This window comes from Giraffa tippelskirchi, chromosome 4, assembly GCF_054371585.1.
Source record: "Giraffa tippelskirchi isolate mGirTip1 chromosome 4, T2T-mGirTip1v1.2.pri, whole genome shotgun sequence".
NCBI classification, from domain to species: Eukaryota; Metazoa; Chordata; class Mammalia; order Artiodactyla; family Giraffidae; genus Giraffa; species Giraffa tippelskirchi.
In genome coordinates, this window is record NC_137278.1 from 193433893 (window position 1) to 193451366 (window position 17474).

Consider the following 17474-nt stretch of genomic DNA (forward strand, 5'->3'; position numbering starts at 1 on the left):
CACTCAACCTGGAACTTATAAGTTCTCAGTAATTATCAGTTTTAATTATTACCTTAGTCATCATTTCTATGGTACTATTTCTGATTTATATCAGTAAGTGCCTTTAATAACATATCATTTATGCAATGTTTGGTTTTTAAAAAATACTTTAATTATGACAATTAAGTTTAAATTAGCCTTTAAGAAGCTACTTCATCTTTAATTTTATTAAAAAATTAGGGTTCTTTTATTTAATCTAATATATATAGGAGGAATTATGTTTGGCCTTTGCTATATAATGAATTCCTTTCCAAGCATCTATTTATAGATGTTGAGCAAACTATGTATAAACATATTATTATACAAAAAAGCTTACCATCTACTGATTATAAAATCCAAAACTAATTGTTCCCTATCATGAGGTCAATAAGTTTCATTTAATATTATATACACACCCAAATATGCATGTGTATATTCACTTGACTAGCATTCTACAGACAATAATTTGAATACTTGGAGAAATCATCCACCATATTTGGCATTTTATGGTTGCTTTTTATACCAAACTATTAAAAAAAAAACACATACCAATGTTCTACTTTGATTTTGTTGTATATTTACAATACCTCAGTTGCATCACCTCTAACATTTGTTAGTTCCCACTAAGCGAGATGGTCTAGTAGAGAGATAGGAGAGGAGGGACACATACCTTCTGTTGGCCAAAATGTTGTGTATCCTTTAGTGTGCAGATCAGGTTACTCTTTTAAAAGAGGCCTGCTATAGCTTGTAATAAAAAGAGAAATTTAAAAACTTAAAACCCTGACAAGAAAAAGCAACGTCTGTGACCTTCACAGACTGCCCTGTGAAGGTTCAGAGTGAAGCAAGAATGGAAAATATTGATTTGTCATCAATGTGTCACTTTAGGTTTGAACAGGAAATCCTCACACTTAGGCTAGTTGAAGAAAGTTTAGCTCGTCACACACCTCCAGAAAATAGGAGACTTTGGCTTCCAATTGAAAGGACAAATGGATCTCTAATTGTATTATTTCCATTGTCCATTTTAAATGTCTCTGAGACATTGTTATCATATACTATAAGATCCATTAGATCTGATAAACAGAGTGCCTAGAGAACTATGGATGGAGGTTTGTGACACTGTATAGGAGGCAGTGATCAAGATCATTCCCAAGAAAAAGAAACGCAAAAAAGCAAGATGGTTGTCTGAGGGGGCCTTACAAATAGCTGAGCAAAGAAGAGAAGCTAAAGGCAAAGGAGAAATGGAAAGATGTACTCATCTGAATGCAGAGTTCCAAGGAATAGCAAGGAGGGATGAGAAAGCCGTCCTTAGTGATCAGTGCAAAGAAATACAGGAAAACAATAGAATGGGAAAGAGTAGAGATCGCTTCAAGAAGATTAGAGATACCAAGGGAACATTTCATGCAAGTTCAGATCAGTTCAGTCGCTCAGTCGTGTCCAACTCTGTGACCCCATGATTTGCAGCACACCGGGCCTCACTGTCCATCACCAACTCCCAGAGTTTACCCAAACCATGTCCATCGAGTCAGTGATGCCATCCAGCCATCTCATCCTCTGTTGTCCCCTTCTCCTCCTGCCCCCAATCCTTCCCAGCATTAAGGTCTTTTCCAATGAGTCAACTCTTTACATGAGGTGGCCAAAGTATTGGAGTTTCAGCTTCAATATCAGTCCTTCCAATGAACACCAAGGACTGATCTCATTTAGGATGGATTGATTGGATCTCCTTGCAGTCCAAGGGACTCTGAAGAGTCTTCTCCAACACCACAGTTCAAAAGCATCAATTCTTCGGTGCTCAGCTTTTTTCACCGTCAAACTCTCACATCCATACACGACCACTGGAAAAATCGTAGCCTTGACTAGATGGACCTTTGCTGGCAAAGTAATGTCTCTGCTTTTAAATATGTTATCTAGGTTGGCCATAACCTTCCTTCCAAGGAGTAAGCGTCTCTTAATTTCATGGCTACAATCACCAGCAGTAGTTATTTTGGAGCCCCCAAAAATAAAGTCTGACACTGTTTCCACTGTTTCTCCATCTATTTCCCATGAAGTGATGGGACCAGATGCCATGATCTTAGTTTTCTGAATGTTGAGCTTTAAGCCAACTTTTTTACTCTCCTCTTTCAACTTCATCAAGAGGCTCTTTAGTTTTTCTTCACTTTCTGCCATAAGGTGGTGTCATCCACATATCTGAGGTTATTGATATTTCTCCCGGCAATCTTGATTCCAGCTTGTGTTTCTTCCAGCCCAGCGTTTCTCATGATGTATTCTGCATATAAGTTAAATAAGCAAGGTGACAATATACAGCCTTGACGTACTCCTTTTCCTATTTCGAACCACTCTGTTGTTCCATGTCCAGTTCTAACTGTTGCTTCCTGACCTGCAAACAGGTTTCTCAAGAGACAGGTCAGATGGTCTGGTATGCCCATCTCTTTCAGAATTTTCCACAGTTTATTGTGATCCACATAGTCAAAGGCTTTGGCATAGTCAATAAAGCAGAAATAGATGTTTTTCTGGAACTCTCTTGCTTTTTCGATGATCCAGTGGATATTGACAATTTGATCTCTGGTTCCTCTGCCTTTTCTAAAACCAGCTTGAACATGTGAAAGTTCACGGTTCACGTATTGCTGTAGCCTGGCTTGGAGAATTTTGAGCATCATTTTACTAGCATGTGAGATGAGTGCAATTGTGCGGTAGTTTGAGCATTCTTTGGCATTGCCTTTCTTTGGGATTGGAATGAAAAGTGACCTTTTCCAGTTCTGTGGCCACTGCTGAGTTTTCCAAATTTGCTGGCATATCGAGTGCAGCACTTTCACAGCATCACCTTTGAGGATTTGAAATAGCTCAGCTGGAATTCCATCACCTCCACTAGCTTTGTTCGTAGTGATGCTTTCTAAGGCCCACTTCACTTCACATTCCAGGATGTCTGGCTCTAGTTGAGTGATCCCACCATCGTGATTATCTGGGTCATGAAGATCTTTTTTGTACAGTCCTTCTGTGTATTCTTGCCACCTCTTCTTAATATCTTCTGCTTCTGTTAGGTCCATACCATTTCTGTCCTTTATCGAGCCTATCTTTCCATGAAATGTTCTCAAAGTTAGTCTAATGTCTTAAGAAACTTCAATCATGCCTAAAACTCTCTTTCATTTGTTATAAACACCTTTTATATTTTTTGTATTTATCGTTTTATATGTCCACTCAGAGAATAGCCACCTGTAAGTTTAGATTTATTTATTTATTTAATTATTTTTTATTTAGAACTCTTTGATATGTAAGTGCTTACTTTTCTTTAGGCCAGAGAAAAAGAGCTCATTGACTAACTGGCCTTTAGCAATTTTGTCCAAGGTCAAAGAGTGAGACATACATAAATCTGGACAGATAAAGATTTTATAGTTATATATTTAAAATGTTTTTCCCTGTTTTTTCTTTTTTTTTTTTTTTTTCTTATAAATTTATTTATTTTAGTTGGGGGCTAATTACTTTACAACATTGTAATAGTTTTTGCCATACATTGACATGAATCAGCCATGGGTTTACATGTGTTCCCCTTCCTGGACCCCCCACCCACCTCCCTCCCCATCCCATCCCTCTGGATCATCCCATTGCCCCGGCCCTGAGCCCTTGTCACATGCATCGAACATGGAATGGTGTTCTGTTTCACATATGATAATATACATGTTTCAATGCTATTCTCCCAGAACGTCCCACCCTCACCTTCTCCCTCAGAGTCCATAAAATTGTTCCATGCATCTGTGTCTCTTATTCTGTCTCGCATATAGGGTTATCGTTACCATCTTTCAAATAAATCACAGCAGGATCCTCCATGACCCACCTCCCAGAATATTGGAAATAAAAGCAAAAATAAACAAATGGGACCTAATTAAAATTAAAAGCTTTTGCACAACAAAGGAAACTATAAACAAGGTGAAAAGACAGCCTTCAGAATGGGAGAAAATAATAGCAAATGAAGCAACAGACAAACAATTAATATCAAAAATATACAAGCAACTTCTGCAGCTGAATTCCCGAAAAATAAACGACCCAATCAAAAAATGGGCCAAAGAACTAAACAGGCATTTCTCCAAAGAAGACATACAGATGGCTAACAAACACATGAAAAGATGCTCAACATAACTCATTATTAGAGAAATGCAAATCAAAACCACAATGAGGTATCATTTCACACCAGTCAGAATGGCTGCTATCCAAAAGTCTACAAGCAATAAATGCTGGATAGGGTGTGGAGAAAAGGGAACCCTCTTACACTGTTGGTGGGAATGCAAACTAGTACAGCCACTATGGAGAACAGTGTGGAGATTCCCTGTTTTTTCCTTCGCTTGAAGTTCTACCAATTTTCTCATGCCTGGAGTTTCAGAGTGGGCTGTGTATCTCAAGGATAAGAGCTAACTTCAGGTTTCTCTTAGACATGTTTTTGTTTCTCAGGCAGGATCAGAGCTCAAAACAAAAAAAATGTTTCTTAATAAGTCAGCTTTTTTCTAATTGTAGGTGCAAAAAGAAACCATTTTACAATTTTTAAAAGACTTCATTTTAATCAGTTTTTTTCTGGAGTCTAAAGAATATCGTGGCCATTCAGTGTCAAAAATGTCATTTCTCTTTTTTGTAGTTATAGTTTCTTGTCTAAAATTTAAACCAGGCAGTGTTCAAATTGGCTATGTTGACAGGGGTAGGTTGGCTGTTAAGATGTTGTCCCAGCAGGGATTGTCTCTCTAAAATGGGTATAGATCTATTCTGTTGGGTGTTTTAGTTTGGCAAGAAGTCCTGTAGGGGAACGGAGAGAGGGGGGTATAAATAATTTTAGAGGTAAATTAAGTCTAATGCGAGTAAGAAACTGTTGTTATAGCTTATTTTGTATTAAATAGAGTTCTTCTCGTGCCTCTTGAGAAAGTGAACGAGGACTATTTAAATTAGGATCTCTTTTCAAAGTATGAAATAGGTTAATCAGTTGATAATTAGCAATGCCTAATGAAGGTCTAATCCAGTTTATATTGCCTAAGAGTTTTTGAAAATCATTTAAAGTTGATAATTTATCAACATGAATCTGTGTTAGTTGGGGAGTAATATGTTGTCTATCAATAACAAATCCTAAATAATGGCAAGGTATAAAGGTTTGAATTTTTTCAGGGGCAATGATTAATCCAGAGTTTTTTAAGCATTGTTGAGCTATATCAAACATGTGTTGAGTTTTTAAAACAAGATGGAGCCGAAAACAATATATCATCTATATTAAGAATAATAAGAAAGTCAGGAAATTGTTTTCTCACAGGTTCAAGGGCTTTAGCTACATAGTATTGACACATGGTGGGAGAATTCATCATTCCTTGAGGCAGCACAGCCCATTGGTCTCGTTTATGAGGCCCAATATGATTAGGATAAAGGAGGGAGAAAACGAATCTTTCCTGGTCTAAAGGGTGTAAGAGTATATTGAAAAAACAATCTTGTAAATCAATATTAATAATAATAATAATATGTCAATTTTGAGGAATAGTGGCAAGTGATGGGATTCCTGGTTGTAATGCACCCACAGGTTTGATAGATGCATTAACTTTTCTAAGGTCTGTTAAGAGGCGCCATTTGTTAGATTTCTTTCTTATAACAAAAATAGGAGAGTTCCAAGGAGAGCAAGATTCCTCAATATGTATCAATTCTAATTGTGTGTCTATCAGTTCTTTAGCAGCCTGTAGTTTTTCTTTCATAAGGGGCCGTTGCTCTGTCCAAATAGGCTCGTCATTCTTCCAAGTTATTTTAATAATTGCTTTGTTTTTTATATGAGCAGTGGATCCTAGGGAAAATGTGGAATGTATATCTGAGTTTGCCATTGCATAAGCAAGTCCCTGCCTATTAGATTAAGGGGTGCATTTATCACATAAGGTCTTAATGTTGCAAGTTGGCCTTCTGATCCCTCACATGTGTATATTTGAACACTATGATAGACTTCTTGCATACAGGTTTGAGAAATTTCTGCAATTTAGCAAGAGACCTTTTGTATAGGCCAGGGTTTGGGCCATAAATATTTGGAAATAATAGTAATATCATATCCAGTGTCGAGGAGGCCAGAAAATCTTTTACCATTAATTTTGATATTTATATTTGGTCGGGCATTTTCAGATACTGATGGTGTCCATAAAGATTGTTTTTGATCTGTACTGTAGAATCTGCCTGTCCATGCATTATTAGAGGAATTAATAGAAATTTAAGTCAAAAGAAGTAATTGAGCAATATTGTCCCCCTTTTTGAATTGCCATAGAATCTGAGATGACATCATAATTTGAATCTCTCCTTTATAATCTGAATCAACTACTCCAGGGTGAACAGTAATTCCTTTAGAGTCAAACTAGATTGGCCAGGAAAAGACCAAAAGTTTGTGGGGGCAGGGGCCCATAAAGTCCGGTAGGTATTCTAGAAGGGACTGCTTGAAGGTAAAGGAAAAAATCATTTAGGGTTGGTATATCAACAGCAGCACTGTCGGATGTTGAGGGTTTGAGGGAAAAGATAGAATTTGTCTCTGGTTTTTGTTGAAGGGGACCTGGGGGGTCCCTCTGCTTGAAGTTCCCCGGAATAGGTTTTCCTTCAATATCAGATTTAGATTTACAATTTTTGGCCCAGTGCATTCTTCTAAGGCAGCGAGGACAGATTCTTGGAGGTTTTTTATTAGCTCTCTTAGGGCAGTGTCTTTTTAAATGGTTCTTATCTCCACATGTAAAGCATCCTTCATTTCCCTTTCTAAAGGCAATAGCCATTGTCTCAGCTAGCATTTGTATCTTTTGAGTTTCTGATCCTAGATTGTGACAAGCCTTCAAATAATCAATAATAGTCCCAGTCTCAGGAACTGGAGTGGTAGCTTTTTGACATTTCTGATTTGCATTCTCATAAGCAAGTAACTTTTTCAGCTGTTTTTTGCTTCTTCTCTAACTACAGTACGGGAAATAGCAGTTTCTAATCCAGCTAAAAAATTGAATCGCCAGTCCAGGTTCAATGCCTGATACAGGCTGCTGGGTGCTAGTGCACCCAGATGACCCGGAGGGATGGGATGGGGAGGGAGGTAGAAGGGGGATTCTGGAAGGGGAAAACATGTACACCCATGGTGGATTCATGTCAATGTATGCAAAACAAATACAATATTGTAAAGTTTAAAAATAGAAAATAAACTAATTAGAAAAAAAGAAAATATACTCCAAAAAAAAAAAATCAGCATAACTTACATTAGGTCCTTGTAATTTGTTATTGTAGCTATTTGTAGGCTCTCCTTGAGGAGTAATTAGATCCCAAGCTTCAAGGGCCACTGTTTTTACCAGTGATTTTTCAAAGGAAGAAAATACAGAATGTTTTTTGTGGTTTTATTTTAAGAATGCATAATTGGTCAACATTTGAAGAAAAGAGATATTTCAAAAACATTTAAAAATTTTCTCATTCCATTGAAAGAAAAATAGTAAAATGGTAACATGAGTGATTGCATACAAAACCTATAAGAAAATTATGAGTACTATGGAATTGCTTTCATGTTAGAAAGGTATATGAAGAAAACCTTAAAAATCACCTCATATTTGAGCATGAAATATTGAAATATTTTCCCCCAGTATAGGAAGGATACTTATAAGACCTTTACTGTATCATCTGTTCAACATTGGAAATAAAAGCCAATTGGGTAAAAATAAGTCCAAAACAAGCAAAAAAGAAAAACAAGAAAAAGTTATTGCACCTGGAGGGAAGAAATAAAACGTGATTATTCAGAGATGCACTATCTATTTACGTAAAAAATCCAGAGGAATATATATTTGAAATGATAAAATTAATACATATAATCAGAGAAGTCATTGGGCACAGTTCTATTTGCAGCAGCAACAATTACTACAAATTTAAAAACAAAATTGTTATTTACGAAAGCATGGCTATGAAATGTCCATATTAGTGTGAAATTTCAGTATTGGAAACTATAAAATATTATAGGAGTATTTCACTGGTGGGCCAGTGGTTCGGATTACTTGCTTCTCGGTGCAGGAAGTGGGTGTTCGATCCCTGGTCACTGAACCAAGATACCACATGCTGAACAGTGTCACAAAAATAAATAAATAAACAAAAATTGATCAATAAAATAGGGAGAATTTAAAGAAAACCTGATAGATTGGAAGGATAAAGCATGATATTGACTGGAAGAGTCAATATTGTAAGACGATTATCTTCAAAAATTATTTTAAAGATTAAATGCAGTCCCAAAGCAGTTATTTTTTAAAAACTTTATTGAGGTGTAATTTACAGAGCATAAAATTTATCCATTTAAAATATATAAATCCATGATTTTAAAATTATTCACAGTTTACAACCATCACTACCATCAAACTCTAGAAAGCATTCATCACTAATCAATTTGCAGTCTTTTCCTTCCCATCTCTTCACAACCCTTAGTAAGCACTAATCTACTTTTGGTCTCTCTACTCCTATTTTTGATATTACATGGAAATGGGCTCACACAAGACGCAATCTTTTAGAAGTTTGAATGCCATATACATACTGTTGAGTAAAAAAAGTGAGACACAAAAGTAATGCTACGTATATTTTTGCATATGTGTATGATATTTCAGTGGGGTTTTCCAGGTGGCACTAGTGGTAGGGAAACTGCCTGCCAATGCAGGAGATGAGGGTTTGATCTCTGGGTCAGGAAGATCCTCCAGGGAATATGAAATGATAGCCCACTCCAGTAGTCTTTTTTTTTTAATTAATTAATTAATTTTAATTGGAGGATAATTACTTTAAAATATTGTGGTATTTTTGTCATACATCGACATGAATCAGCCATGGGTACACATGTGTTCCCCCATCCAGAACCCCCTCCCACCTCCCTCCCTCCCCCATCCCTCTGGATTGTCCCAGAGCACCAGCTCTGAGTGTCCTGCTTCATGCATCGAAACTATTAAAACTCTTAGAAGAAAACAGAGGCATAACACCCTCTGACATAAATCACAGCAAGATCCTCTATGACCCACCTTGCAGAGTAATGGAAATAAAAACAAAAATACAAACGGGACCTAGTTAAACTTAAAAGCTTTTGCACAACGAACGAAACTATAAGCAAGGTGGCAAGGCAGCCGTCAGAATGGAAGACAAAAACAACAACTGAAACAGCTGACGAAGAATTAAGCTCCAAAATATACCAGCAGTTCATGCAGCTCAATACCAGAAAAATGAACAACCCAGTCAAAAAGTGGGCCAAGGAACTAAATAGACATTTCTCCAAAGAAGATATACAGAGGGCTAATAAAACACATGAAAAGATATGCAGTTTTCTCATATCACAACATCACTCATTATTAGAGAAATGCAAATTAAAAACATAATGAGGTATCGTCCCTGCCGGTCAGAATGGCCACCATAAAAAAGTCAACAAACAACAATAGCTGGAGAGGGTGTGGAGAAAAGGAAACCCTCGTACACTGTTGATGGAATGAAAATTGGTACAGCTACTATGGAGAACAGTGTGGAAATTCCTTAAAAATCTGGGGATAGAACCACTCCAGTATTCTTGACTGGAGAATTCCTTGGACAGATAAGCCTGGCAGCCTATAGTCCATGGGGTCTCAAAGAGTCAGACACAACTGAACGAATGAGCACACACAATTATATTTCAACTGTTTTTGAAAAACACTGATTATCAGAAAAAAGTAATATAATTCATTTTAAAATTTATGCAATCAGAATATTATTTCCATTTCATTAAAGGTCAAGTTACCCAATAGCATCCAAACTCATATTTTAATTCACAAGCGTATGCTTGCAATTATATGGATTTGGAGACTGACAGTCTTCTGCTTTTATGCTCCATAAAGATTGTACAGCACAGTTACGTTCACCAGGAAAATAGTCTCTTATCCTATTATGGAAGAATGCGTAATTCTGTTATATTCTATGAAGACAACTCATGAAACAATAGCATTTTCCATGTAACTTTAATACAAGATATTTTGAAAATGGGTAATGAAATCTTTAATAAAATTTTAATAAGAGTTTGTTGCTAGGAAATTGGGCTACAGAGTAGCCTATTTTTCAACATTGGTATCAACATTTTACTAACTCTCAATATCTTCCCTCAGCTTTCTATTATTCGACTAAAACAAATGTATTTGTATTATTTAAAAAAAATTTTTTTTTGTATTTTTCCTCCTCTCTATAGCATTATTTTGAAAAACTTACTGTAGTTTGCAAATTGAACCATTTAGCCACATCCACGGATGACCACGGCCTTCACGATAGACTGGAATCCACGATACAGTTGATAGGGACGTCAGAATTTTCTAGCCCAAAGTAAAGAATTTTCATTTAAATAGTCATTATGAAATGTTTTTGTTAATTTTTAAAATGCAAGTCAAAGGATGTGTTCTTTCATAGGACCTTTCATTCTTTGAACAAATTGAGCACGTTAGATTCTAATCTAACACTACAAAACATAAGAGTTGAAAGTTCGAAGTGTTAATAGTGCCATAAATATTAACCAATATCTGTACTTTTGATTCAAAATTAACTCAACATTTACACTTATCAGCTTCACTGTGTTCTACTGTTAATAAGGAAAATTCTTTTTTTTTGAACAGGCATTTAATAAAGGGAATATTTACAAGACATGAATTAGTTGTAGCGATCCCACGAAAGAATACACCTTGCATAACAACTTGGGGATACTTACAGCCGTGAACTACATCTAACATTAAGCCTAAGGGATAAGAAGGTGGAGTAATTGAACATGTGCAATGAGGAAACTTCTGATTCATATAATTTATTTTTCCTCATGTCAAAACTAACATAGCAAGGCTTTAAATAAGTCTTTAGATTCCCTGACATTCATTTTTCTGGATATTGTGACAATATCAATGGATTTCTCTACTGTTACATGTTTCTCAGAATTTTAGTTTTAGAGGGAAATTAAGGAAATGAAATTGAGAAAATAAGTGACATGAGAGCCGAAGATTTGGTTTTCTGAGCCTGACACCGTTCTTTAACTAGATAAACACCAAAGTGATCCGTTTCTGTATTGGTGGAATCCAGTGGACGAGACGAGAGATCAGAGACTCATTGCTCTCTGCTCCTCCCTGCTAAGTTCAACTGTAAACACGGGAACTAATGAAAGACCCGAGAAAGGAGGACTCTGAAAGGTGGAAATAGAAGGGTGATGTGGCTTGAGACTTCCCAGCAGCCCCACTCCTCGGTAATCTCTAATCACTTCTCCATGATGAGAGAACAAGGTCGGAGATGCGGGAACAATCATTAGGGGCATCTTGTATCTCCCCACCAACCAGGTGAAAGTGACCTAGGCCTCTTACTTTCCAAACACCCAATAGCTAACCTAGCTGTTGGAGGTGGCTATTCCTCCTGTGTGTTGAGAGAATCATGTAGGCAACTCCAGGTAAGCCTTACAAGGTGATCCATCAGGACACTTGCTAACAAGGAGCAGTCAGAGAAATTGCCTCTGTTTCCTGCACTGAGAGACACTAGGGTTGGGTGATAGGGGTGGGGGTGGGACCAGCAAAGGGGATGTCTTGACTAAACTACTGAAGCTAGGAAGTCTCTTTATCCCTGAGGGTGTAAGACTCCATCTCCACCCAGAGGCATTGGAAAGAATGGATCTTAAATGTTGAGTTCACGCAATGAGCTGTGGAAATTTACAAACTTCACATAAATGCAAAAATTTGGAGGAACTGCAAAATATCATATGGCAGTAATGAGACAGGGACAACCTGTATGATTCCATGTCCTGGAGTAGCAAATGGCAACCCACTTCAGTATTCTTGCCTGGAAAATTCCGTGGACACACGAGCCTGACAGGCTGAAGTTAATGAGGTTGCAAAGAGTCAGACACGACTGACCGACTGAGCGAGAACACATGATTCCATGTATATGATTCAAAAGCAATCAAAGAGATTCTGTAATATCAAAAGTCAGGACAGTGAGTAAATAAGGAGGTGGAGAAATGAGGAGATATTACAGAAGGGTGGGGCTGCTGGGAAGTTGAAACTTCTATTCCCTGAGCTGATGTGCAATTACATAATTGTATAGGCAAAATCTGGAGAAGGAAATGGCAACCCACTTCAGTATTCTTGCCTGGAGAATCCCAGGGACGGGGGAGCCTGGTGCGCTGCCATCTATGGGGTCGCACAGAGTCGGACACGACTGAAGCGACTTAGCAGCAGCAGCAGCAGCATAGGCAACATCATGTTTATTTTCCATACTTGATGTATGGTAAATTTATATAGCACAGTGTATTTTAGAATTTAATAGCTTTTGTAGAAGCATGGTTTTCTATGAAAAGCAAGAACTGGAAATTACCACACTTGCATTAATGGTATAAAAATGTAAATAAAGTATCATAAAGTTATATTCCGTTGTTTAATGGAATACTAGCAGATCTTAAAATAAACAAGCTACAAATATGTACAAAAGCACAAGTGAATCTTAACAAATATAATGTTGACTGAATCAAGCCTTTAGCAAAGTGTTGGAAACATTTAATTTCTTACCATTTCCTCTTCATTATCTATATAAAGCAGGGTAGAATTCTTAGTAGCACAGGATATCAAACTCTCATTCCACAATTTTTTCTCCCAACTAGTATAATAGCAGTTGTTGGAATATGTAAACCAGTCTTTTGGACAATGACCACAATGACATTCTGAAGAAAGATTATGAATTGCTATTCAAAAACAATTTGAATTTGAAAAATAAAAATTAACTTTACACATATGCATAGATATAAACATATGTATGTATACACATATATATATATATAATAACATATCTATGCATCCTTAAGGCTGGTACATATGAAACAAATCTCACTTATACACTCACAGCATCAGTCTCTCATACCCAAATTTATGTCTCCATATAAAGCAAACAGATAAAAATATCTCCTCTTTACATGTCCTAAAAAATCAAGAAATGAAACTTCTATTTTTGAGAAGCCAAATTATTTCTTTTACCATATTACAGCAGGTGAAAATTGGAGTCAGTTGCCAAAAAATGGATATGGTGATCATATTGTTGCATAGGGAAAAGCATTCTCCCATAATCATTATTTAGGCATGTTTGTTGCCTGATTTTGTAATTTATATTTAACTAAGGTGTGCAAAACATATACTTTAAAAACAAAATTGTTAAAAATCAAAGACTTAAATAAATGGATGGAAAGGTATATCGTCTTTTCTTTATGTCACATGTGAAAATTAAGTGAAAATGGATGAAGCACAAACATGAAGAAGTAAAAAGAAAGCTTTAGATAGCACAGGTGAAAGTTGTGATCCTGGATTAGGCAATGGTTTCTTAGATATGATACTAAAAACCTCTGTTTTAGAATAACAATATTTTTTATCTCTCATAGCAGGATAAATTTAGAGTCAATTGCCTATAATGGATATGGTTATCATATTGTTGAATAGGGAGAAAGCCTCTCTTATGATGATTATTTAGGAATATTTGCTGCCTGATTTTATAATTTATGTTCTACCCCAAAATCTATTTCTATCTTCACTAGCCTAAGAGAGAGACAAAATACAAAGTATATTTATATTAGAAGTTTGAAATCATTATGTACCTTTCTGCAGTCTTGCTATTGGAGAGGACTTATTCTGTTCTGATATTTGGGTACGTAGAAAAAAATGGAAGTAATCTTTTAAAATATTAACATTGATTTAAATAAATCATAATAATTTTAGTTTTTAGTTTAAACATGGTGTTTTTAGGATTTAGGATGATCTGGATAAAATTGCTTTAAGAATAATTGATGAGGTAATGAAGACTGCTGCTGCTGCTGCTGCTAAGTCGTGTCAGTTGTGTCTGACTCTGTGCGACCCCATAGACGGCAGCCCACCAGGCCCCTCTGTCCTGGGGGTGTATATTTCAAAAACCTTAGAGAAGAGAATCCGTCACCTCTTATAATACTTGATTCAAGCAATCTCAAGAATTAATTTGTTTTTCTCAATAAGGTGTTTAAGTTTCCTAAAGTATATCTTTGAGTTATGAAATCCAAAAATATCTGTGTATATATTTAATTTTCCCTACAATCATTCCGTAATTTATACTTTGCACAATCTCAGAATAAACATTCGATACTTAGGCTAAATGTACACATTAAAATAAGAGTTCTATTACATAATAACATGAAATTTTAGAGGTACTGATGATCATTAAAATGAAAGGTTCAATCATAATCTTTCAAAACTTGACTTACGTGGAATAAACGTTATCACTCTCACTATAGTATACATCAAGACAAAACAGATGATTCCCAGGATCACAACAATGAGCTTCTCTCGAGCTGATGGTGAATCTGCAGGGAGAGAAAAGGAAACACTGAGAAAGGAGTGATGGAGACAGTTATTTTAGAAGAACAAAGATCCCACATCCGTGAGAATTCAAAGACATCAACTTGGACCCCAAAACAATATCTACCATTGCAATCCTCCTCCCAGAATATACCATTCCTTTTTCAGCGAATATAAGGCTTCACGAGTTATAGATCAAAGACTACAAATTATAGCAATGCCTGAGTAGGTAGTCCTAGAGGAGGGCATGGCACTGTTCTCCAGTATTCATGCCTGGAGAATCCCCATGGACAGAGGGGTTGCAAAGAGTCAGACACAACTGAGCGACTAAGCACAGCACAGCACATATGTCATACTAGAATATTGTATTTCAAACTCCAGCTTTAAGCCTCATTAATAAAAGCATGTAAGCAGGTAAATGCTTTACACTTGCAGTGGTAGTTCCTGTCATTCCATTGACATAACGAAAGGCATTTTGAAAGTTTAATTCCACGTAGGTTTTTCTCCTGCTCAGCTGCTTGCTAAAATTGATCTTTTCACGATCTTACCTCTCATTTGCTCTCTCCTGCTGTCCTTATCCAGACTTGGTTCTGAGTAGCTTTGCTTTTGGTTCTTCATCTCCGTGGCTGTTTAATGTCAAGGATGGTGCTCTATGGAAACTTTACATAAGTAGTTGATAAATGGTGTATAAAATCACAAGAAGCCTTGCAGAGTTAAACTGGGTGATGTGTGAGATCAGTTAACAGCACTCATTTAGCAGCTGAGCAAATCCAAGTCTGGTTCTCATTTCAGTAGACCTTTAGACAACTGTTTTATGATAGAGTAAGTAGTTTTAAAAATAGCATTTGGTGTTTAATAGCCAAGAGTGGTGGGCATGGGTGGGAGGTGAGAGGGAGATTCAAGAAGGAGGTGACATATGTACACCTACGGTTAATTCATGCTGATGTATGACAGAAATCAAACCAATATTGTAAACCAGTCATCAATCAGTTAAAAACAAATAAATATAAAAAAAATAATATTCTCTGTTTGACATAATGTTGCTTATTTATTGGAACAATGAAAATTAGTAGAGTAATGAAAAAGTTCATGAATAGTAATATCCTGATCAATTGAAAGTCAAATTTCACAGAAACACTTTAAAACTGTTATAATAACTTTGTTCAAATTAAAAGTCCATATTGGAAAAAAAAATGCACCAATTATATAGATAAGTTTAAAATCCATTAAAAGTTAAAGACAGCTTTCTAAAGGTGAAGGAACAGCAGTATTGGCATATACGGTACATTCTGCACTAAACTACTTTAATTGGAACATTCATTTATGAAAAGGGAATGAGATGCTATCAAATAATTCTCTTTTGAGTGATTGTGGAACTCTAAGAAATCATTAAAAAATTAAAGAAATATTTTACATGTTAAAAATGGTACATGACATATTAAATTTTCCAAAACTTTTTATCATATAAAGACAAAACAATGTTAAAATGTCGTTAAATAAACACTTATTTTACATGAGTAATTGACAATTGACAATGGCTAAGATATGAAATCATAAAATGATAAGAAAAAGCATGCATCATTTATGGGAGAACAATGTTGGTACAGAACTTCCAGGAGGATCCCGAGGCTATTCAGTCAATGAGGGTAGCTTTAATTGTATCAGCAATTATAATAAGTCAATAATGTGCCTTAATAATTCAGTCAATGGATTCTGTAGTCTGTGCAATCTACAATTAATTCTGACTTTTAAATTTACAATGTATGATCTTTAAAAATTATTTAGTATTTAGCAAATGAGTTTACTCATCTAAAATGAGAATAAAAATATGTATGATATAAAGCATGTAAAACACCTGGTATTAAATTTGACTTTTATTTGATTTCTTATTTTAATACAATTACCATGGCATTATTCACATCAGACAATATAGTCTATTAGACAGAAATCTCTATTTTAGTATGATTTGTCTTTTGTCAGTATTATGGTCAAGTTTTTATAAAGCATTTGATTTTATATAATTGAGCTAATCCAGCATTTTACTGGAGGTACCACACTGTGATTTTTATTTTAACTAGATCGGTGAAGAATTCTATTAGCCATTCACAGTTCTACGAATCCATTTTAAGAATCTATTTTTAAGGGATGAGTTAAATATTTAATAATATATCTAATTATATGTCTACTGATGACAAAATACAATGTTAACTGTTCCTTGTCCTGATGCTCATGATACTTCACTTTAAATTGCATTGAATAACAAACTCAGTTATACATGTATGTATTCACTTGAATAATGTCTGCAGGCAAGAATTTGAACAGTTTAAGAAATCTTCCCAAACACTTCATATTTTATTCTTACTTTCTCCCAAAATTAAAATATCAAAATATCAAATACAGCTACCAGTATCTCTTTAATTAGTTTGCTTAGCAATCGTCCCTAAATTGAACCACACTGGCATTTGTAATCTCCTGCTAAATGAGATGAGGAATTAGGAAGGAGAGGGAAACACATACCTTCTGCAGGCCAGAGTCCTGCCTCTTCTCATGAGTGGCCAGGTTACTGCGATAATCAAACAATGTCTGTGGTCTTCACAGACTGTCCTGTGAAGGCCCCGAGTGAAGCAATAGTGGAAAAAGTACTTTTCTCATCACCGTGTCACTGAAACAGGAAATTCTTACACTTGGGTATTTTGAAGACAGTTTATCTCATCACACAGCTCCAGAATATAGGAGACTTTGGATATGCAGTATATCAGTTAGTTTGTCCTTTGGCGAGTACCTCTGAGAATTCATTTCACTTTCTAAAAGATATTGGGAGGCAAAGGACATGATCACCATGCCGTTAACTAGCTTTCATTTCATTCATCAATGCTGAACATCTACGCGTTGTCAAGAGTAACTTCAAAGTTTAAGTTTTACTTTTAGATAAGCTTGCTAAATCTAGGCATTATTTATTTCTTTTCCTTATAATCTCATTGTGTCATTTCTATTATAATGGAGGAAACCATAATTCCATTAACAGTTCATATTTAAGGATACTTGGCCCTAATTCAGAAGAGTTACTTCCGGGAGAAATATCAATAACCTCAGATATGCAGATGACACCACCCTTATGGCAGAAAGTGAAGAAAAACT

At 35.8% G+C, this 17474-nt stretch overlaps 1 protein-coding gene across 2 annotated transcripts; it reads right to left on the minus strand.

Annotated features, from left to right (window-relative positions):
* Positions 1-8249: 8249 nt before the first annotated feature.
* Positions 8250-16997, minus strand: LOC145544506 (NKG2-A/NKG2-B type II integral membrane protein-like). Of its 2 annotated transcripts, none has more exons than XM_081587427.1 (6): positions 16854-16883; positions 14885-15143; positions 14243-14341; positions 12534-12685; positions 10216-10316; positions 8250-9895 (listed from the first exon to the last, which is right to left on the minus strand). In XM_081587427.1, the coding sequence occupies exons 2-6, from the start codon at positions 14952-14954 to the stop codon at positions 9778-9780; spliced, it is 540 nt and encodes a 179-aa protein (XP_081443553.1). In that variant the 5' UTR covers positions 14955-15143; positions 16854-16883; the 3' UTR covers positions 8250-9777. The 2 variants fall into 2 exon arrangements, with proteins under 2 accessions (XP_081443553.1, XP_081443554.1); XM_081587428.1 differs by having other exon boundaries at positions 8253-9895; positions 14885-14995; positions 16854-16997.
* Positions 16998-17474: the final 477 nt, after the last annotated feature.

Excerpts from the sequence above, each read along its gene's own strand:
- LOC145544506 (XM_081587427.1), bottom strand. The coding sequence starts at position 14,954 with ATGAAGAACCAAAAGCAAAGCTACTCAGAACCAAGTCTGGATAAGGAC. Across the intron at positions 14,342-14,884 it reads CAGGAGAGAGCAAATGAGAG|ATTCACCATCAGCTCGAGAG; the intron begins GTAAGATCGTGA and ends CTCTCCCTGCAG. Across the intron at positions 12,686-14,242 it reads AGTGATAACGTTTATTCCAC|AATGTCATTGTGGTCATTGT; the intron begins GTAAGTCAAGTT and ends ATCTTTCTTCAG.